The sequence below is a fragment of the Doryrhamphus excisus genome, linkage group LG17 (assembly GCF_037039965.1).
Source record: "Doryrhamphus excisus strain RoL-2023G ecotype Guam linkage group LG17, RoL_Dexc_Guam_v1.1, whole genome shotgun sequence".
Taxonomy (NCBI): domain Eukaryota; kingdom Metazoa; phylum Chordata; class Actinopteri; order Syngnathiformes; family Syngnathidae; genus Doryrhamphus; species Doryrhamphus excisus.
The window spans coordinates 3,407,203-3,428,167 of NC_136373.1; the positions used below are offsets into that span (position 1 = coordinate 3,407,203).

A 20,965-nucleotide genomic window follows, 5' to 3' on the forward strand; every position below is an offset into this window, starting at 1 on the left:
GAGTTGTAGATAAATACAAGTGTAGGAATTGCACTACTGTTGAATTAATAAAATAAATTAATGAAATAAATTAAATTACCGCTGTTAATGCTTTATTTTTTAGTCCTAATATATATACACATTTATATATAATATATCTACACACACAAAAATAAAGCAAGCTCCTTGCTGCTTCCTGTCCTTTTGTCAGCCGACAGGAAATAGGAACTCTTTGGGGGGAAAAAGACACCCTTTGTTCTTCTCCAGTGCTAGCTAATGCCAAAATGTTGTTCATATAATTAAACAATAACAAGCAGCATGTGTGAGTAGAAGCACACATGGCATCATTAACTACCATTCCAGTAAGTCGATAAAAATAACCCGGTCACATAAGGAACTTTGATTTAATTTGTACTTGCATTTTATGGATATTTAACTGGAAGTATTCACACAATGCAAAATTTATTTCAGTAATGTCATTTATAATACATCATGTAAATCACCATCACTGATAATTGAACTAATCACCCATACAAACAAATCAGCTTAAAACTATATTGTGTGAGTCCCATACAACACTGTATACTCTTTGTGAGTCTTGTCCAGTTTTATAAATCTACACCATTTTCCTCACATAAACCTGTCTTTGTTTGAGGAAACTTGAAAAATGACAAATCTGGTCTTTTGGGCCGTCTATTAGAGCAATTAATGGGTGAGCGGAGTGCCCAGGACATGTTTTCAATGCATTGTTTCTGTATTCTGCTCACCATCATGGCGGCCAAACCCATGAAGGGCATAATATGGAAGTGGCTCTTAATTTGCAGTCTACTTTTAACTCTAGACTCCTGAGTTAAATCTTGGCACCAATCTGTTGCCACGATGCTGCCACCTGGTGGCCATTTCACCGCATTACTTCTGAAGTATTTTTTCTATTTTTGACCCTGTAAGACAAAAAAAAGGAGCAGTTAATTTTATTATGCTATTGTCTTTATATGGGTGGCATCTGGGGATTGCTAGGAAAGTCTTACACCTAGTGGCGGGGAGGGGAAGTTCATCTGGCTCGTCGGCTGCCTGGTTGCCCTCAGCAAGTGTTTGGGTACATGCTGAAAAATAGCAAAACGGAAACATCAACGACAATGTCCAATGAGCAGGACGTTACCACATAGAACCAACCCAGTGAACACCGACGCTGCTGTTGCTGGTACTGCTGGTTACGGTGTGGTTCCTGGGGCTGCGGCGAGGGGCGGCGGCGAGCTGGGACTGATTGATGGTGGTGGGACGGAGGCGGCTGGTGGTGGACACATCTTCATGGACTTCAGCAAGTAAGTCCGATAGTTCACCATCGCTGATATCTTCTTCTTCTGCAAGTCTCTCTATGAGCGTTCGAGAAAAAGAACTTAATGGGGACCTAATTTTTCGGCACTTTGTAGTGAATTGTGGACTCCTATAGAGCAGCCAAGGCCCGCCCACTCCACTGTGATTGGTCCAACTAAGCTAATACAGAAATGCGATTTTTTTTTTAATGTATGCATCAAGTGTTTTTTACCTGCTTGATGAGACAGGAAGTCACAGTCGGGGCAGGTCCAGTCACCTTGAGGACTTGTCAACAATGCAGCTCTGAAGCAGCCATGATGATACCTGAGGTGGAACACACAACATGAAATAGAAGCAGCTAATTCCAGTTAATTCAAGTCACATACCCCGAATCACACTGGACACACACTAGAAGCTGACGTCTGCCGTCGCTGCGTCCACACTGCTCACACACAATGATGCTGCTGGTTCCCTCCTCTTCATCATCATCATCATCATCTTGTTTGACCACCATCACTTCGATCTGCGGCAACGAGTAATGCATTTATACACATAAAGTATTCTGTACAGAGAGATTAGTAGTAACGGCTACCTTCTTTCCAACGTCACCTCCAGGATGGATGGACGTGAAAGGGATCCGATCCACGGGACAGATGTTGGCCGTCTGGAATTGAACACGTCGTACTTAAGTTGGACAGGAAGCTTGAAACTATGACACTTTCTACAACATTTTGGAGTGTGTCCATTTGTGAGGTCACATGATGCTCTGGTTCTTCCACACCAAACTCCTCCAAGCACCCTTTGCTTCTGCACTTGAAACAGTTAAGTGTCTTCTCCAAAGTAGGAAGCACACCACTGTTCCAAAAATATTTTGCTAAGATGAAGAATTGAACATTTATGATAGATTCATGATAGATTATTAGCTGTGTCCTATTACTTTATCCGCTTAGTCTTGATTGTCGGTTTGGGCTAAAGTGTTGTTTACCTTGGACCACTGAAGAATACACTGAAGACAAAACACATGCTGGCAGTTATCGACAGAGGCAGCGGTGTCGTCGACGAGAGGGTTCAAGCAGACGGGACATGACTCCGCGTTCGATTCTTGCATGTCCACAACGATTAAATCCTAACAACTTTAACCAAAGTGACGTCACAGCAGGTCATTTTTCAACATGGCGCTACAACACGACAGTTCGCGAGCATATAAGCAGTCACAGAATGTCTCAAAATGTCTAAAAAAAGATATTAATAAAGTTATTACGATGTGTGAATTGAATAGTTTCATCAATACTTACTTAATTATTCGGCTGCTACAAATACTGTATGTAAATGACTGATTTTCTTCTTCCTGGGTTTCATTTTCTTCATCGCGTATGTGTATTGATATCTGCAGCGGACGAGTAGCTTGTAGACACATTAGCGCCACCTTCTGCCACGGAGTAATATAGCGTCATCTCGTCATCTTAACAAGGCTATTGTTTTTTTTTTATCTCACGTTCATAATAATGGTCTTAGTAATTTAGCCAGATATTAAAATATTAATTTGCTGACTTGGATTTAGCAGACATTTTATTCAAAAATAAAAACCATGTGTAGAAATGTAGTGAATTATTTATTTAGTAATGCAAAATAAGAGCACAAACACTAAAAGCAGTCAAAAAAAAACCCCACACAAAACTTCACCTGAGTGTGCCAATGTGACCTTAAACTGTCATATTTTCCAGTGTGGGAGTTATGCATGCATTAATGCTTGTTCCTTGTGTAAGCTTGTGTATTGTATTGAGTGTTGCATTGTAAATGCTAAACAGAATCCAATAAGTTAAAGTTAATGTAAACCACAGCAGCAGGTAGGTTATAAATATAGAAAAGTTTCTGCATTTCCTGTCCTCGTCTTTCTTTGACGCCTACAACACATCAAGACAGGAAACTAAAAAGTGCGACATTTGACACGGCAACACAACACTTCCAGACATCTCCGAGGCAGGCAGGTAATAAATATTTTGAAATATATATTTCAACCATTCATTTATGAGGTCTAAATTACCACTTAGTACATTTGTAGAATGAAGAATTAGCTTTGTTGTAAACAAATATGTACTATAATATATATATTAATATATATAAAATTAAATAGTGGTGTGATTTTTTTTTTTTTTTTGCATTTTGTCACACTTAACTGCAATCAAGCGTGATAACTTGCAATGAGTCTCTTCTACCGCTGTGAAGGAATTTTCCATCACACTACCACCACCATATTTTACTTTACAGAGTAATTTTCCCAAAAGTCTTGGGGATGATGAAGATGTTTTTTGGGAAAATTGAGATGAGCCTTAATGTTGATTTGTTCAGTTTCCTGGAACTCTGCCATGCAGGCTGTTTTTGCCCCCGTGTTTCGTTTTGGATGTTGTTGTGGGGTCTTTTGTGACCTCTTGGATGAGTCGTCTTTGCATTCTTGGAGTATTTTGGGTCGGTCGGCGACTCCTGGGAAGGTTCCCCACTGATACATGTTTTCACCATTTGTGGACAATGGCTCTCACTGTGGTTTGCTGGAGTCCCAAATCTTTTGAATGGCTTTATATCCTTTTCCACTCTGATAGACCTCAATTACTATCTTTATCATTTATTTCATTTTTCTAATTTTTGGTCTAGTTCACTTTTTCAGATAGATCCTATTTATGTGATTTATTAATTGAGGCTTTAATTGAGGCGTGGTTAGATTTTGAACTTGACTTCTATCACTTTTACACAAAATTTTTCCCCTCCTTTAATATAAAAAGTTTCATTTCAAAACTGCATTTTGTGTTAAGTTGTGTTGCCGTTGTGTAATATTTGAATTTGTTCGATGATCTCAATCGTTTCAGTGCAAAAAATTAAACACTTTTTCACACGGTTATGTGTATAAAAAATACAAGATTGAATTTTAACACTACTTTAAGAAAAGTACAATATATTGCGATCTACTAATAGAATTTCTACGACATTATGTTGCATTTTTTCCTGTGTATGTTACCAACCCCGCCTCCACCCGAGAAAAGGCTCACTTCATTCATGCCGTTGTTCTATGAAAGAAACAAAAGAACAGACACAAGCACATAAAGTGCAATGTCCTTCATTGTTGTTTACTTCGTGTCCTTTCACTGTGTGCCCACGCGGTCATGTGACCTCGTCAGGTGAAGCAGGAATCGGCCATGACGAACCAGACAGCGGCGGCAGCGTGCCAGCTCCCTCCAGCCGAGTACCAGCTGTACTTGTTCCCGGCTGTCTACATCTTCGCTCTTCTCTTCGGTCTCCCGGGCAACTTGGCGGCGCTCTATGTGTTCGCACTCAGGTTCAACCCCCGCACGTCCTTCAGCGTCTACATCAGCAACCTGGCGCTGGCTGATGTAGTCATCCTGTGCACGCTCCCGTTCCGCATCCACTACCATCTTCGTGGGAACGACTGGGTGTTCGGTGATGTGGCCTGTCGTGTCACGGGGGTCCTCTTCTACGCCAACATCTATATGAGTATTTGCTTCATGACGTGCATCTGCGTGGATCGCTACATCGCCACAGTGCACCCGCACGCTTATTTGAGAATGAGAAGCGCACGGTGCTCGCTACTCGCCAGCGCCGCTCTCTGGTGTGTGGCGGTGGTGGCCGTACTGGTTTTCATCCTCATGGGACCCCTGGAGACCAACACAAATGCTTCAGGAGGCCACAGCTGCTTTGAGAACTTCACAACGCAAGAGTGGAGCTCCCGTCTGGTGGCCTACAGCCTCCTGAGCCTCATCTTCTGCTCCTTGCTGCCGTCCGCCATCATCCTGGTGTGCTACCCGCTGGCTGCTAGGCGCATCTCCAAGATCCGCACCATGACGGCTCGCAGAGCCTTGAGGATCATTTACACCATCCTGGCCATCACGCTTCTGTGTTTCCTGCCCAACCACGTGGTCTACCTGCTGCACTTGCTGCGCCGCTTGGAAGTCATACAGAGGTGCGCCCCCGCCAACGCCATCCACGCTGCCAGGAGGGTCACCATGGCCCTCGTCATCCTCAACACTTGCCTGGACCCTCTGCTCTACTACGTCACCACCAGCCACTGTACGTGGAAGCCCCTGAGGAGGACTTGGTTGTGGGGGCGAGTACGGAGGCGCCGTGGCATTTATACAATCACGGTTGGATGAGATATGATTCGTTTAGTTTAGTTTCATTTTGCCTCCAACTTTGTGGGAACACTTCAGGGAAGACCCTTTTCTATTCCCAGTGTACAAAGCAAGCTCCATGAGGACATGCTTGGAGGGGTTTGGTGTGGAAGAACAAGAACAGGTCCAACATCATAAATCTGATACTGGAGCTGGAGCCTATCCCAGCTGCTCCGGTTTTCTCCCACATTCCAAAAACATGCTAGGTTAATTGGCGACTCCAAATTGTCCATAGGTATGAATGTGAGTGTGAATGGTTGTTTGTCTATATGTGCCCTGTGATTGGCTGGCAACCAGTCCAGGGTGTACCCCGCCTCTCGCCCGAAGACAACTGGGATAGGCTCCAGTATCCCCGCGACCCTCGTGAGGATAAGCGGTAGAAAATGAATGAAGGAATAAAAAAACCCTGCTGCACGGCGGGCGAGTGGTTATAGCACACCGGCCTCACAGCTAGTACACCAGGGTTCAATTCCACCCTCTGCCATATCTGTGTGAAGTTTGCATGTTCTCCCGGTGCATGCGTGGGTTTTCTCCGGGTACTCCGGTTTCCTCCCACATTCCAAAAACATGCTAGGTTAATTAGCCACTCCAAATTGTCCATAGGTATGAATGTGAGTGTGAATGGTTGTTTGTCTATATGTGCCCTGTGATTGGCTGGCCACCAGTCCAGGGTGCACCCTGGCCTCTTGCCTGCAGTCAGCTGGGATAGGCTCCAGCATACCCATAATGAGGATAAGCTGTGTAGAGAATGGATGAAAAACCTGCACTTTTATGAAAATTAAGTTGTAATATGTGGAAAAAATTGAATTTTTCCAAGTATCACCATTTAGGATGAGGAAAACCTGTTAGTGCAGGGGTGGGCAAACTACGGCCCGGGGGCCACATGCGGCCCACCAAGTGTTTGAATCCGGCCCGCCAGTTGCTTTTTCAGTATTTCAACTTTTAACATACAAACTGGCAACATGTCTTATTTAGTCATTTTTTTTTAAAATGTAAAATTTAGTGACATAGTTTGATGTTTAAAGTGCTCCTGAAAAAAGTCACATGAGAACATACAGCTACAATTAGACAAATCATTCAAGGAAAATGTGTGTGTTAAATACATGTTCTGGCCCCCTGGACAATTTTGTTAACTCAATGCGGCCCACGAGTCAAAATATTTGCCCACCCCTGTGTTAGTGCAATGTGTCCCAATACTTTTGCACCATGTCGCGTGTGCTCGACCCACTTCACCATCCATTAACGTTCAATTTTGAACTTAAAGACATCTGAAAATGCTTCATTTTCATTAAAAAAATGTGTTTATTATCATTATGACTGACTTTGTACATTGACTTTTGCACTTTGTCACAATATCAGTGGCTGTTTTGCAATTGGAGCAAGCGGGGCAGTGACCCCCCCCCCGCCCGCCATCCAGCTTAGGTTAAAAAAAAAAAAAAGCCTGACAAATGATTGAGTGAATGTGCATAAATAAACTCATGATACTTGCAGTACGGTTATCGTCTCGAGTGTGACGACATGCTCCTGATGACCTCCCCTGTCCTTGAAACCTGCCTGGCAACACATAAATATGTTGCTGTGGTCGTTAAGTGTTGGTGTGTGTCACAATGAATCGCATCGACGTTTTGTTGTCTGTGTGTAGGCCTACCTAAAGTCCGTGTGCCGCAACATTTAAAAGTTTAAAGTCCGGACGGAAGGCCTTTTTTTAACAAAGTCGAAAGGAAGCTCCCAAGATCTTCATCCTGGATAAAACATGAAGAAGAGAGTAGAGTATATTAAAAGTCAAAGTCCTGATGGAAAACATGGAACGCCTACCTGGTAACTCCAGGACAGCAGGATGACTTTGGTGTTGGCGTCGTCGGGGGAGGACGACACTTTGATGACAATGGACTCCACCATGACCGTGCCATCAGGAAGGTGCTGGATGGCATAACCCTTTAAGATGCTGCGGGAAGGGGGGGGGGGGGGGGGTTAATTATTAGCGTCCAGGAACCCATTACCTTATCAATGAGAATGACCACAGAGTGACACCCTATGGTTGCCCATATAAGGGCATGAGACTGTCAAGGACAGTTTTCCTCTCATTCAGTGTGGAAGTGGTAAGTGTTTTCTTCTTACTTTGTCATTCGTCACCAGTCTTGTTGCAAATCCTTTTTAAATTTAGAATAAATTCAGCTTGCTATTAAAGTAACCTCAAGAAACAGCCATCTTGTGTCCCTTCAGACACAAGATGGTTGGGTGGGGTTCATTAGTAGCATCCAGGAACCCATTACCTTATCAATACCTAATCAAAACCTCAGAATGACCACAGAGTGACACCCTACGGTTGCCCATATAAGGGCATGAGACTGTCAAGGACAGTTTTCCTCTCATTCAGTGTGGAAGTGGTAAGTGTTTGGCTTCTTACTTTGTCATTCGTCACCACTATTGTTGCAAACCCTTCTTAAATTTAGAATAAATTCAGCTTGCTATTAAAGTAACGTCGAGAAACAGCCATCTTGTGTCTCTTCAGAGACTTCATAGACTGGGCGTAAAAGTTGCGCAATGCAGTGTAAACACACAATACAGTCTATAGTTGACTATAGACTAAATTGACTATAGGGGTGTTGTTTCATAGGTAAAATCTCTTAATAATAAAACAATAATAACACCAATAACAATAACAATCAAAACACCCCTGTTTTAAAGTGACCCAAACATGAGCATCGAACCTCTTGAGGTGCGTGTAGATCCGTCGGAGCGTGTCCGGGTCGCTGTGAGAGTCGTGGAGCTGCACGCGACATGTGAAGCGCAGCTGATGCTCGTTCAGTCCCAGCTCCTTCAAAGCTTGTTCTGACGACACCAATTTGAGACCCTGAAGGCAGCGTGGCGTTGCTTCATGAAGACGTCAACACAAACGAAACTGACTTATTATTATGAGTTGGAACTTACGTTGCCTTTCATGATGAGTGTTCCGTGCATGATGCGTGGCTTTTTGGGATCTGGTAAAGATCCTGCAGAAAAAAAACAATGTATATTTGGAGAATATTGTGTATTTGGATGAAACATATCAATTTCCCGTGTTGGGGATTAATAGGGTAGCTACCTATCTTTACAAGAATCATTTCTAATGAAATTATTTAACAACAAAAATGAAAAGTTGCACAGTAATCGTCTTAATACGCCTCACCTCCCAGAGCCACTTCCCTCTTGAGAAGGTTGAGCGACATATCCACTGGAACCCTGGGATTCGTCGTCACCGTGGCCGTCTCACCGTTAGCCGGCATGTAGCAGTCGATACCTGGCGTGCGGACATCAGCGGATGGATAGCATCACATGTCCTCTCTGTGAGAGTGAGCGAAGCCGGCTTTGGACTCACTGAACTCCTGCTCGATTTTTCCCTTGAGGAACTCCATCTTGACCGCCTCGCCGTGCACCAGCAGCATGTTGCGAGGCTCGGCCATGCGGATGAGCTGCATGATGCCCTTGGCGTCGGCGTGGGCGCTGAACGACATGTACTCCACCTGCAGCTTCACGTCCAGCTACGAGCGTCACATTGGTCATGATCATGTCAGCAACATTAAGACTTACGGTAGCTAGTCAGTACAGCCATCTTGTCATTGGGCAATACTATAGAAAGTAAATAGGGATGTTTCAGCCACTGAAACTTAGCCAACACAAGTCAGTACCAGGATAATTATGTCCCGCCCACAGTCAAGCATGGTGTTGGCGACATGCCTGGGAGTTGCACAAAGTGGGGAGCTGTGGTTCATTGAAGGAAACATTCATTCCAGACATTTTAAAACAGGAACTGAGCAGCACGTCGGTTTCCAGCATGATAATGAGCTCAGAACACTTCCAGTAGAACCAGTTTCAGCTTCACAATGTCACGTACGGTACATATTGGAAGTCATATTTCCCCTTCAACCGCAGCACCCCTGTGCCGGCAGCACTCGTGCACCCCAAGAGTCACAATTATATTATTATCTCATGAATTATTATCCAATATTCATTCATTCATTTTCTACCATTTATCCTCACGAAGGTCACGGGGGTGCTGGAGCCTATCCCAGCTGTCTTCGGGCGAGAGAGAGGCGGGGTACACCCTGAACTGGTGGCCAGCCAATCACAGGGCACATATAGACAAACAACCATTCACACTCACATTCATACCTATGGACAATTTGGAGTCGCCAATTAACCTAGCATGTTTTTGGAATGTGGGAGGAAACCGGAGTACCTGCATGCAAACTCCACACAGAGATGGCCGAGGGTGGAATTGAACCCTGGTCTCCTAGCTGTGAGGTCTGCGCGCTAACCACTCGACCGCCGTGCCGCCCTTCTCTTAATTATACAATTTTAAATTAATTCATTATGAGGCTGCACGATGAACGAGTGCTTAGCGCGCAGGCCTCACAGCTAGGAGACCCGAGTTTGATTCTGTGAGGAGTTTGCATGTTCTCCCCGTGCATGCGTGGGTTTTCTCCGGGTACTCCGGTTTCCTCCCACATTCCAAAAACATGCTAGGTTAATTGGCGACTCCAAATTGTCCATAGGTATGAATGTGAGTGTGAATGGTTGTTTGTCTATATGTGCCCTGTGATTGGCTGGCGACCAGTCCAGGGTGTACCCCGCCTCTCGCCCAAAGACAACTGGGATAGACTCCTTTTCTACCAAAGATGTAATTCTAAGTTTTTTTTCCCCAATCCCAAATACATATTTAAATGTCTTTTATAATTTATGGCAGGAGAGGCAAAAAGGAGGTGATGTTTGTCTGATACTGAACTCCTGTTTCCATGTATTTGACACAACATACTGTAATTGACTGAAATGTTTTCCTACTGTGGCTCTCCCTTCCATCTCTAGCTTCCTCTGTCCATTCAGGATCTTGTGTCCGATGGTTCCTTGGACGCAGTACCCCGGCATGATGACCTGCATTGGTCAGAAGACGACCTGCTCCGTCAACGTGTTGTCACTTCCTCTCACCTCTTGTGCCCTAATGACAATCACCATGTTCTTCTCATTCCCGGCCCACTTCTTGAAGATCTGCAGGGACTGTCCGGCGTGCAGCATCCCGGGTGTGGCAAACACGACCTGTAAAAGCGCCAACACGGCTCTCAATATGTCGCCACATTCAGACCGGTCGGGATGAAACGGGGTCGCTCACCATTGGCCCCGGGTTGTCAGCATAGGAGCGGTCGAAGGCTTTGATGTGCTTGAATTCAAACATGTTCCTCTGCACAAAGGTCTTCCTGATCTTCTGATTGGTCCATGTGATGAAGAGCTTGTAGTAGTGGTTGGCTTTCTCCGTCAGCCCCGTAGAGAAGTAGATGGGCGCCTTCAGGTTCATCCTCTCCCTTTTAAAAGATAATTAGCATTCAAAAAATACCGCACATCAACAGTCAACTGAGCAGTGTTTGGATTTTGAGCAGTTTACCAAAATGTTTCCAGGAGGATGCACAATTCCTGAGCTCTTCCGAGGGCAAATACTGGAATAAGAACCTGCATAAAAGCATGCTTAATTCATCGATTTGTCCTAAAATGACAAAACCTGCACTTGAGCGTACTTTTCCTCCTCTTTCTATGCTCTCATGCACTTTCTTCAGGAAGTCTCTCTCTCTGCACCTCTTGGAGTCGCGGATGGTGGTGGCATACGTGGACTCTGAGATGAGGATGTCTGGGCGACACTTGTCGATCCATGCAGCGCTACGAGCACAACCAAACCTTAGATTTGGATTGGATGCATCGCCCCTCCCCATAGCAAACTAAACTAAATATAAACAGTAGAATCCCACTGAAGAATATTTACATTGATGGAGTTGGACATACCCTAAATGTCGGTCGGGTGTCATGTTGTAGTCCCCCTGAAGAAGAAGAGTTAGCAGTTAATGCGATTTGTTGCACGGCATGTGACACAGTAAAACGTTCACCCTTACTGTGTAGACCACAGACTCTGAGCCCACTTTGATGAGCACCATGGCTGCGCCAAGAACGTGGCCGGCGTAGTACGCTTTGATCTCCAGCTCGTCGTCCACCTGCATACACCTTGATGATTACAGATGAGAAGAGACAAGTGATGTGGCGGCAGGTGAAGAGCCCACCTGTACTGTCTGGTGGAGGTTAAGAGGGACCACTTTCTTCATGCAGTCCTTGATCATCTGCGAGGTGAAGAAGTTAGTCTCGCCCTTTTTGTCAACGGTGATCTTGCGGAAGTCCTCCAGCAGAATTGGACAGATGGCCTTGGTAGGGTGGGTCATGTAGATGGGGCCGTCGTAGCCCACCATTTCGCTCATGTAGGGCAGAGCGCCGCAGTGATCCAAATGGAAATGGCTGACAAAGACACATTTCTCTAAACAGGAAGTCCACAAATGCTGGGAAAGATGTTGCATTCAAACCAACCTGATGATCACACAATCCAAAAAGTCTGTCAGACGTCCGTTCTGGGTGATGTAAGAGAAGTCTGGGAAGCGTCTCTGCAAGGATAATGGTTTTCAGAATAAACGGTAGACGTTAGACCTTGGATCATCCTGTTGTAGCATTTTATTTTCAGCACTTTTTAACATGTGTATGTTTCTGAATAGCACCCCGATGGAGGCTTTGGTCCAGACTTACATCATCATTGTATCCCATGTGCATACCACAGTCCAGCATGATATTTTTGCCTCCGATGGAGACGATGATGCAACTGCGTCCAACATCCTGTCCAGCACCTTGGAGAAGAGCAAAGACAAGGAAAGAAGAGTCACTAAGCCATATTAACAAAAAAACATGGTGGAAACTCTCAATATGTTAGCTTAAACAGCTGACACTTTCTTCTAAACATTCATTGGTCAAACCAATAGATTTTCTACACCATTATCACAGAGAAAAGTCACCATGAAAGTGATTTGTGAAGTAATAACACAAACGCTTGTGTTATATTGTAATGTTTCACACATGCTAGTCAGCTAGTGAGCTTACCCAGTGGTGTTACTTTTATTTCCGGCATTTTACGGCATTAGCTTCCTGTTTCTTGGCGGCGAAATCACGAAAGCAAGCCGAACGACGTATCCGGATGAACTTCGAAACAGTTTAAATTCAGTAGTTTGTGCTACAGTGTTGTGTCAACATATGCGTTTGTATAGCTTGCCCTGAGAATGGTTCATCAGAGACATATGACAACTTCCGGGGTGTTCTTTCAAAATAAGGGAGTATGCAATTTTACACGGTTCTGTTAAGCTTAGATGTTGGCTTGTTTAGGTTTTCCTTTTCCAGAGCAATGATCAGTTAATCAACCAAAGATGAACAATATACAGACAGAGAAAGACAATCATGTCAGACATATAGATTAAACGTTCAACTTTAAAATAAATCTTGAATATTGAATCCCAAATATAATTACAAAACGAATAAATTACTAATGATGAATAAGAGGGTGAGGGTAGACAGTGACACTGCAATACTTCACCGCTTCTGGCTACACTCGATAAATGATTTTGATGCATATGCTTTTATTTCGTAAACGGTGTCCATTTTCCGGTCCGAGTCTGCGCAGTAGGAGCACAACCCGGAAACAACAGAAATGTATAAGCTCCCATTCGCTTCTAATGGTCTAAGCAGGTAATGTTCGGCTTCCTTGTTTAATATAGAATATTTAGTGACAATTCTGTCATGTTTGGAGGGTTACGTCAGATGAAACATCATTACGTCAATTGCACAAGTGACCGGGAGGTGATGCATTTTAAATGCTGTGCGCTGCCTGTTGGCGCTCAAATTGAATTAAATCGCGCTTTGACTTTTTGCTAGTTGACGTCAAATAATGTTGCGTTAATGAATTACTCATTTCCTCATCTTCATGTTGTGTTTTTTTTAACAGTACCATCTTGTTTTTATTTATTTCAATTTCTTTTTCACAGTACCTTCTTATGACGCCCACTATGGCTGCTGCTGTGACATCAGAGGAGCAGAAGTTCTGCTTGAGTGAGGTTCTCTCCACCTTCAAGGTGTGTCTGTCAGAAAACAACGAGGTTATTCTGGAAAACTACGTGACTGGCTGGCGTGGGCTTGTAAAGTAAGTTATTCTAAGTGCCTGTATCAAACTCCTTCTGCCTTGACCACAACAACCAAACAAGGGTTTCTTGACAGGTTCTTGAACAGCCTGGGTACGGTCTTTGGCTTCATTTCCAAGGATGCTACGAATAAGATCCAGATTCTGGTGAATTTTCTGAATGGAGAGACGTTCTCCCACTACATGACGGTGCAGTCCATGGTCCAGTATGAGCTTGACAATGGCCTGGTAGACCTGGACAAGCGAGGCAACCATCCTGAGTCAGGCTGCCGTACTTTGCTGAGGCTGCACCGTGCTCTCAGGTGGCTGGAACTCTTCCTGGAGCGCTTGAGGACCAGCACGGAGGACAGCAAGACATCCACCATGTGCGCCGAGGCCTACAACGAGTCCCTAGCCCAATACCATCCATGGTTGGTGCGCAAGGCCGCAGGCATGGCCTTCTGTGTGCTCCCTGGTCGCCCCACTTTCTTTGAGGTGATGAACGTGGGCCCGCCGGAGCAGGTGGTGGCCATGTTGGGGGAAGCGGTGCCGCTCATTTCGCAAGTACACCAGGTCACTGAGGAACTTTATGCTAAGAACAACCTGCTGAACTTACCATAGAAACCTCCGATGTCAACATGACTGCCATTAGGGACTGTGCAATATCGCATGGCGGGAACGCCGCATCATAAAATGCTGATACGGCTAAACTGCAAAACATGTTTGTAAATTTTATTCATTAATTTCAATCTGTAGGGACAGCATAACTTTTCTTCACCATGTTTATTATAGTAATTGTTTGTATCATTCTATCCTAAATAAAAAATATATAATCTGTAACTGTATGTAACAAAGCCTGACCTCTGCTTGTTTATCATTGTTGTAATGATGCACTGAAATTGTTAGGAGTGACTTAAAATTAGCTGAAAACATACTGTAAATATTTTAATCATGAGGACTAAATTAATAAAAAAAAAATTCCCATTTAAAAGCATGGATTTTTATGTACTGTAGCATGCTTCAATTGGCTGCAGTTGCGTGCATTGGACGCCAGAGGTCCCCTTTGTGTAATGGACACGTTGCCATGGTAACATCAGTGACTCTGAATAGAAGTACTTCTTGTTCAGTGTCGAAAAGGTTTATTTTTCGCGACTTCAATCTTGCAAGTTCATAAAAGATTCGCTGAGAAGAACATTTATTCTGTAAATTATTGCAATGGATTTATCGAGGCCAAAGTCCAAAGGAGGGCCGAGCCGTGGCCCAGGAACCCAGGTACCACCAGGGTCAGCTAAGACTACTAGAGTCCTCCGACCTAGTTGCCACCCCCCTGATGCTCCAAGCCTCAACAAGTACAAAGTCCTCCCCGCCATCCCGAGTGGACGCTCTGGGATTCTCAGCCCGCTTTCACAGGAAGGAGTGAAGGTCGACTCCGGGTGTGACGTCAGCACCACAGGGGGTACTTTGCTACTGGCGATCCGAACGCCGTGCGGCGGGAGGTTCGAGCAGCACTTTGACCCCTCAGACCCCCTGTGGACGGTGAGGGACAGCGCAGAGGCCAGGTTCGGGACCCGATACGGCGAGGTTTCCATAGCAACCATGGATATGCCTCGCAGGAGCTTCAGAGACTTGGAACAGACCTTGGTCCAGTGTGGCGTTCACGACAGATCAGTACTGTGCATCTCTTTAAGTGAATGATATGTTTATTTGAAACGGGGAACCTTTGTCTTGTGTGGTGAGACTAAAAACACGGGGTGTAAAAAAATGGCCTCCTTTTGTGATATTCAGTTTAAAAAATTTTAATTGTGCCATGAGACACATGATGCATTAGCATGTTTTAATGAACATGTTAATAAAAACCTGAAGTCCAAGTGTTGTATTGTTGGCTACATTTCTATAATAGGGAATGACCTTAAAATTGCATATATTATAATTAAAAAAAATACATTTACTAGGGTTGTAAAAAATAACACGTTAACAGCAGTAACTAATTTCATTGTAGTGTAATTAACGCATGCGCCCCATGTCAATTAGCGATACCTCTTATGATGGTTGGCATGTCCCCACACAGTCACACAAAGTATGACGCTCTTTTATTCTAACCCGAACACAACAGCAGGGTAATTCAATCATTCTTTGCCAATGCTGTGTCTAAATCCAGGATCTCCAACCTAAAAAACGAGAAAAACATGACACAACCAGGAAGTGTGAGGAAGTCTAGTGGCTTGACTCAGTGACCGAGTAAAGATCTTGGACCTGTCCAGAAATGCAGTCAGAACCTGTAGATTCCCTTGGGTATTATTTATTCATTTGTAATTTCAAATTTTTTTTAATTAATATATGTATTTTTTGTTAATATTTCAATAAGCTCACGCCACTTCTCATTATGCCTTTTAATAGAATTGTGCCAGTTTGGAGAGAAAGCACCAAAACAAGGTATAAAGGCAACAGGATGTTTCATATATCATTTTTTTCCATTTGTTTTTTTTTTTTTTTTTTTGTCCTTCATGAACGACCATGAAGCTCACAGCAGCAATTTGAAACAAGGACAAAAGAACGTAGTAACCAGGGTCACTGCAGTCTGAAACACACACAATGTTTTAAAGCACACAAGAATAGACAATAGCTAACATTCATGCATTCATTCCAAGTAAAACAACGGAAATCACTGCAAAACCACTGCAAAGTAAAAGTACACAACAGCTAGCTTTGCGCTGAGCTTCGAGTCAACAATAAATCAAAAGTGCGTCAAACAAACTCCAGAAGTCTGCATAGTCAACATGTAAACAATAAACCTGTGGAAGAGCCACTGGAGATGGAAGTCAGAGTGTTCAGTTGAGCTGTTTTTCCATTTCTTCAACATTCCCCGTTTCAAGTTTGGGGATTTTCCTGTCTGTGGGATGAATAAGGACACAAAGCTAATGATGGCGTTTGCAGGTTTTGTCGGAGAAGAAAGGAGGAACGTACCAAAATGAATCTCGATTTGCCGGATGACCTCCATGCCGTGCTGGTTGTCCACCATGTTGATGGCAAAGCCTCGCCGGCCGAAGCGTCCCGTGCGGCCAATCCGGTGAAGGTACGTTTCATTGTCGGCGTTCCCATCCCTGTCCACGGGGAGGTCAAAGTTGACCACAAGGGACACCTGCTCCACGTCGATACCTGAGGAACAAACACATCAGTTGTCTTAAGTTAAGATGCTCAATTCAAAAGGATAAAGTGCACATGTTTTTTGGCTTTTTCTTTGGCTTCAGGCTCGTGTTGTGCAATATTAACAAATTGGAAAACAATTGTGTTCAGCCTGAGAGGTTCAAGTGTACCAAAGTTAAACAGTTATTGAGGCTATCAAAACCTAAAACTTAGACTTTTGTGTCCTACCTCGAGAACAAACATTTGTGGTCACAAGAACCTTCTCCTTGCCGTTCCTAAAGCGTTCGATGATGCTCGCTCTCTGCTCGACAGTCAATTCCCCGCTCAGCAGTGCCACAACGTGGCCTTGGTTGGTCATGTGAGTGGCCAATAAAGACGCCATCTTTCGAGTCTGCACAGGGAGAAAAATTATATACGGAAAACAGACCACAGCGCATTCAGCTTGTAATGCACAAGTAGCGGTGATGCGCCGTGTTGTTGGTGTTTTTTTTCTTAACAGATATATATATATATGTATATATATATACGGTAGCCTCGCTGGTAGTACTTTCCATTTCACAGCGTTTTTATAAATGACTGTAAAGCCCATGATTAGAGCTCGCATACACATACAGTAGTCGTGGGTTATTATTCTGCATTATACGTTGGTAGTGTCTCATCTGTTTTATCCACCTATTGCACCACAACTTGGAATGCCGTGTGATCTGGTGTCGCCCATGATTCCCATGATGACACTCCACTTGAGTACAATCTAGTGGCTCAGATGTGAGGCAATGATTTTTTTATAAGGAGGTCAAAATTAGCAAATATCGATTATTATCGATTATAATACAGATTATTGTCGCTTTGTGTGCAAAGCTGACTAAAATGACATTGTGCATGATTTACGTTAAAGGACTTACATGACAGAAGATCATGGCTTGCGCCACGGTCATACTCCCGTAGAGTTCACACAGAGTGGTGAACTTGTCCTCCTTGCTCCTGCAGAGCACATAAAACTGTTTGATGGTGTCCAGCGTCTCCTCCTCACGCCGCAGACGGATGATGTTGGCCTCTGGAACGATCATCTCCGCAAACCTCCACACTTCCTCCTCAAAGGTGGCCGAGAAGAGGAGCATCTGGCAGTCCTTTGTTAGTTGCCTGGCGAGTTGGCAAGCGAGTACAGTGGAACAACTCATGTTTGGTGACAAGTAAGAGTTTCAAAGATTGATCGCCGACTTAGTTTGAGGTAGCCATGTTGACATTTTGGTATTGATAGACATTTGTTATACAGTACCTGTGGATGCGGATGCTCTGGTCACGATGACCCTGAGTGGCGATCATGACATCGGCCTCGTCCAGCACAAACATGGTGATCTTTTTGGGCTCTATGAACTTCAGCTTGGTGCACCAGTCCTGGATGGTGCCCGGCGTTCCCACAACGATCTGCTCCTGCAACTTAGTGCCTCGCTCCACTGCGTGGAAATGCAGCCAAATGAGCCATTCGTTAGCTGGCGACGCAGCAGAGTGAGTGAAGATGCTGGGAGGCTCTTACGCCGGTTGCCTTTGATGGCGTACGCCAGCTTAACACTGGGGTAGTGTTTGCCCATCTGCTCCATCACCTGACCGATCTGCAGGGCCAGCTCATATGTCGGTGCGATGCAAAGAGCCTGGAGGGCAAAAAGGAATAAATTGTTTCATTTGGCAAGCACAGTCAACAGGTGAATATGACAGCAGGTCACATGGCCTACCTGGGTCCAATGGTGGTCGGGGTTGACATGGCTGAGCATGGCCAGGGAAAAAGCAGCAGTTTTTCCTGTGCCAGACTGGGACTGGGCAATGAGATTCTGAGGTCTGGAAGCAAAGAATGTTACAATTTTATGGCTTCAATAGCAATACCAGCATTAATAAAGAATGCCAGCGCACTGATTTTGTATTATCGACTTGTATTTGTCTATTTACATCAGGGCTGTCAAGCAACACTTTACATGTACAGTATTTTAAAGCAAAACTGCTGAGGGTCTTGGTTGCATTGTGGAGGGGTTTATGCAGCTGTCAGACCCACATTGCATTGCACAGAGGCGGTGTTCCACTACCGCTTGCCTGCACAGGGAGGGCGAGGGTTTATATATAAGGAAGTCCGCCCCTCTGTGACATCACAAAGGGGCAGTTTTATCACGCCTTTTGAAACAGAGCGTTTTAAGCCATCCCAAACTTCTTACAGGACTCACTTCCAAACCTAATTATCTGCCACTTTGGTTTCGTTTAACACAAGAATACTACATTCTGACTACAATTTAGAGGTCAGAAAAGTGGGAAAAGCATAATTTGGACATTTGATCGGTAATAAATAGCAATTATCACTCAGTTACCAATTTTCAAAAGGAGTAAAAATGGACATACGGCTGTGCCAGCATCATAGGCAGAGCCTTCTCCTGGATCCTGGAAGGTCTGTTGAAGCCCATGTCGTAGACCCCTCTCAACAGCTCCGGTTTCCTATTCATATGAGGGGTGGGGAAATAATTAGAAACCAGAAATTGCCAATCTCTGCGGTGGAGCATGAATGCTGAATAAATAATGATGTTGATGTCAGGCCGATTTTGAGCCCGATTCCCTCCCTTCAAACAACGCTAGCGAAGCAATATGAATCAGGTGGCTATTATAGGTTATACTCACAGATTATGCAGTGGAGTGTGGAGCTAAGAGTGTTTTTGTTTTAATATGACGAGTCAAGGCCAACAATTGTAGATATTTTCAATACTCAACGCCAAGAAAACTATTGTGTAACGCAGACAAGCCTCAGACTTTGTGACAAACAACAGCCAATCAGAAGTCAGGTGACTGAAAAAGCAACATAAACAATGTGTCCTACAAGCAACAACAAAAATCATCACAGATTCCAGCAGTCTGAGTGAGTGTGATTAATAGTGAGTGCCTGAGCGAGTCTGAGCTCTGTGGCTCATTGCTGCCTCTCACAGGTCAGTCCTGGTACTACTATGCTGATCGTAGGACTTGCAGTTTAACTTACTTACAGTTATAAACGGTGGCAGGTTAGCAGTGTGCATGAGTGCTGCTGTTTCTTACAAAATTCTTAAGCACAGATATTGGGAAAATTAAACAAATTTTTTTCATAAAATAAATACATTTGATAGATGTAAGTAGATTAATTTTCAAAATAAACCTTAAAGACACACCCATTATATGGAGCCCATTGAGCTGTGACGTCATTCAATTAAAGGAAAATTGCACATTTCATCAATTCTTATGAGACATGAACATACAGTCTGTATTTTTATACATATAAAAACTACATTTAGCAAGTGATGATTGTTTTTATATCTCCACACAGTAAGTTAGATAATACCACAGAACAGTATTTTTAGTCAAGGACACACACATTGTATACGGTATGTGTTGTGTATATGCAGGTTATGTTAAGTAACCAGAAGTAACCTAGGACTCACAGGCGAAGCTCCTCGAAGGTCTTGACTGAGAACAGCGGGGAGGTAGGGTCCCTCTGCAGGACCTCCACTTCGTTCCGGTTCCTCACTAGACTTCGGCGGATCATTTTGTTGAGGAGGGACACTTCAGCCGGGTCTATTTTGTCCTCTTCACACGTTTCACCTCGTTTGCCTGAGGCCAGCTCAACGTTCCCTACGCAGCCACCATCACCAAACTTATTAACCGTCGGACGATGTAAAGTGACAAATTCGCTTACCGTTGATATCTCTGGTGAAGCTTCGTGGACGGCGCACTCGATCCATTTTCTTTGCTGACTCAATCTGGTGAGTAAAAGTCGACATTTTTTGTTTTAACGCGTGTCGAAAGTGCTAGTCAAACTTTTAGCTAGCACCCCCCTCGCCAACAGGTTAGTTAGCATCCTCATATTAAACCACCTGCAGCGGCGCCGTGCTCGCATCTTGCATGTCAGCCTCAAACGCCCACGATTGTTCGAACATTTAAAATGTTGGCTGTTAACTTTCTTGATGACAGAAGCTAGACTTCTCCCAGGTAAACTGTGTCCCAAAGTCAGCGACAGCGAAGCGACAAATTAGTGACAGCTTGCTTTGGTCGGCGTGCTGGTGATGCCTTCACTGATGTCAGGGATGGATGGGATTTTAGGCCCTGACCGCCATAAAATATCCTGCAAAGTAGATCAACGCGAATTTAATTCTACCTTTACCTCCTTACCTCTAGTACATTCATTTTCTCCGGATCATAGGGAGAACACGACTTTTATTTCGGATAGAATAAGAAAATCACTTGCTAGTGTGTTGGTTAGTGAATGCATCACACAGCACACCCATCACTAATGAGTATTACATGTCTCAATTATACTGTATGTCCTAAACACAACTTGTTATGT

At 44.0% G+C, this 20,965-nt stretch overlaps 5 protein-coding genes across 7 annotated transcripts; 2 read left to right on the forward strand and 3 right to left on the reverse strand.

Annotated features, from left to right (window-relative positions):
- Positions 1-185: 185 nt before the first annotated feature.
- LOC131137217 (PHD and RING finger domain-containing protein 1-like) lies at positions 186-2,704 on the reverse strand. 2 transcript variants are annotated; one of them, XM_058084903.2, is made up of 8 exons: positions 2,589-2,704; positions 2,279-2,426; positions 1,886-1,957; positions 1,680-1,816; positions 1,526-1,617; positions 1,153-1,352; positions 1,008-1,082; positions 186-920 (listed from the first exon to the last, which is right to left on the reverse strand). In XM_058084903.2, the coding sequence occupies exons 2-8, from the start codon at positions 2,399-2,401 to the stop codon at positions 909-911; spliced, it is 711 nt and encodes a 236-aa protein (XP_057940886.2). In that variant the 5' UTR covers positions 2,402-2,426; positions 2,589-2,704; the 3' UTR covers positions 186-908. The 2 variants fall into 2 exon arrangements, with proteins under 2 accessions (XP_057940886.2, XP_078654026.1); XM_078797900.1 differs by lacking the exon at positions 2,589-2,704 and having other exon boundaries at positions 1,010-1,082; positions 2,279-2,582.
- A 1,764-nt stretch (positions 2,705-4,468) lies between these two features.
- LOC131137539 (lysophosphatidic acid receptor 6) lies at positions 4,469-6,746 on the forward strand. The gene has a single exon (XM_058085633.2). The coding sequence runs from the start codon at positions 4,482-4,484 to the stop codon at positions 5,451-5,453; it is 972 nt and encodes a 323-aa protein (XP_057941616.1). The 5' UTR covers positions 4,469-4,481; the 3' UTR covers positions 5,454-6,746.
- Positions 6,747-6,753: 7 nt separating this feature from the next.
- Positions 6,754-12,612, reverse strand: ints11 (integrator complex subunit 11). The gene is made up of 17 exons (XM_058085630.2): positions 12,411-12,612; positions 12,063-12,160; positions 11,850-11,923; positions 11,552-11,780; positions 11,387-11,485; positions 11,280-11,314; positions 11,018-11,156; positions 10,888-10,952; positions 10,618-10,807; positions 10,461-10,544; positions 10,293-10,382; positions 8,830-8,992; positions 8,641-8,751; positions 8,403-8,464; positions 8,183-8,325; positions 7,287-7,416; positions 6,754-7,213 (listed from the first exon to the last, which is right to left on the reverse strand). The coding sequence occupies exons 1-17, from the start codon at positions 12,436-12,438 to the stop codon at positions 7,151-7,153; spliced, it is 1,803 nt and encodes a 600-aa protein (XP_057941613.2). The 5' UTR covers positions 12,439-12,612; the 3' UTR covers positions 6,754-7,150.
- Positions 12,613-12,962: 350 nt separating this feature from the next.
- Positions 12,963-14,543, forward strand: cptp (ceramide-1-phosphate transfer protein). Of its 2 annotated transcripts, none has more exons than XM_058085635.2 (3): positions 12,963-13,049; positions 13,346-13,500; positions 13,575-14,541. In XM_058085635.2, the coding sequence occupies exons 2-3, from the start codon at positions 13,355-13,357 to the stop codon at positions 14,095-14,097; spliced, it is 669 nt and encodes a 222-aa protein (XP_057941618.2). In that variant the 5' UTR covers positions 12,963-13,049; positions 13,346-13,354; the 3' UTR covers positions 14,098-14,541. The 2 variants fall into 2 exon arrangements, with proteins under 2 accessions (XP_057941618.2, XP_057941617.2); XM_058085634.2 differs by having other exon boundaries at positions 13,049-13,160; positions 13,575-14,543.
- A 1,308-nt stretch (positions 14,544-15,851) lies between these two features.
- ddx19a (DEAD-box helicase 19a) lies at positions 15,852-20,701 on the reverse strand. The gene is made up of 11 exons (XM_058084262.2): positions 20,496-20,701; positions 20,318-20,381; positions 20,064-20,253; positions 19,003-19,095; positions 18,351-18,453; positions 18,155-18,269; positions 17,897-18,074; positions 17,523-17,760; positions 16,849-17,011; positions 16,441-16,632; positions 15,852-16,366 (listed from the first exon to the last, which is right to left on the reverse strand). Exons 1-11 carry the CDS (start codon positions 20,556-20,558, stop codon positions 16,305-16,307), a joined length of 1,461 nt encoding a protein of 486 aa, XP_057940245.2. The 5' UTR covers positions 20,559-20,701; the 3' UTR covers positions 15,852-16,304.
- Positions 20,702-20,965: the final 264 nt, after the last annotated feature.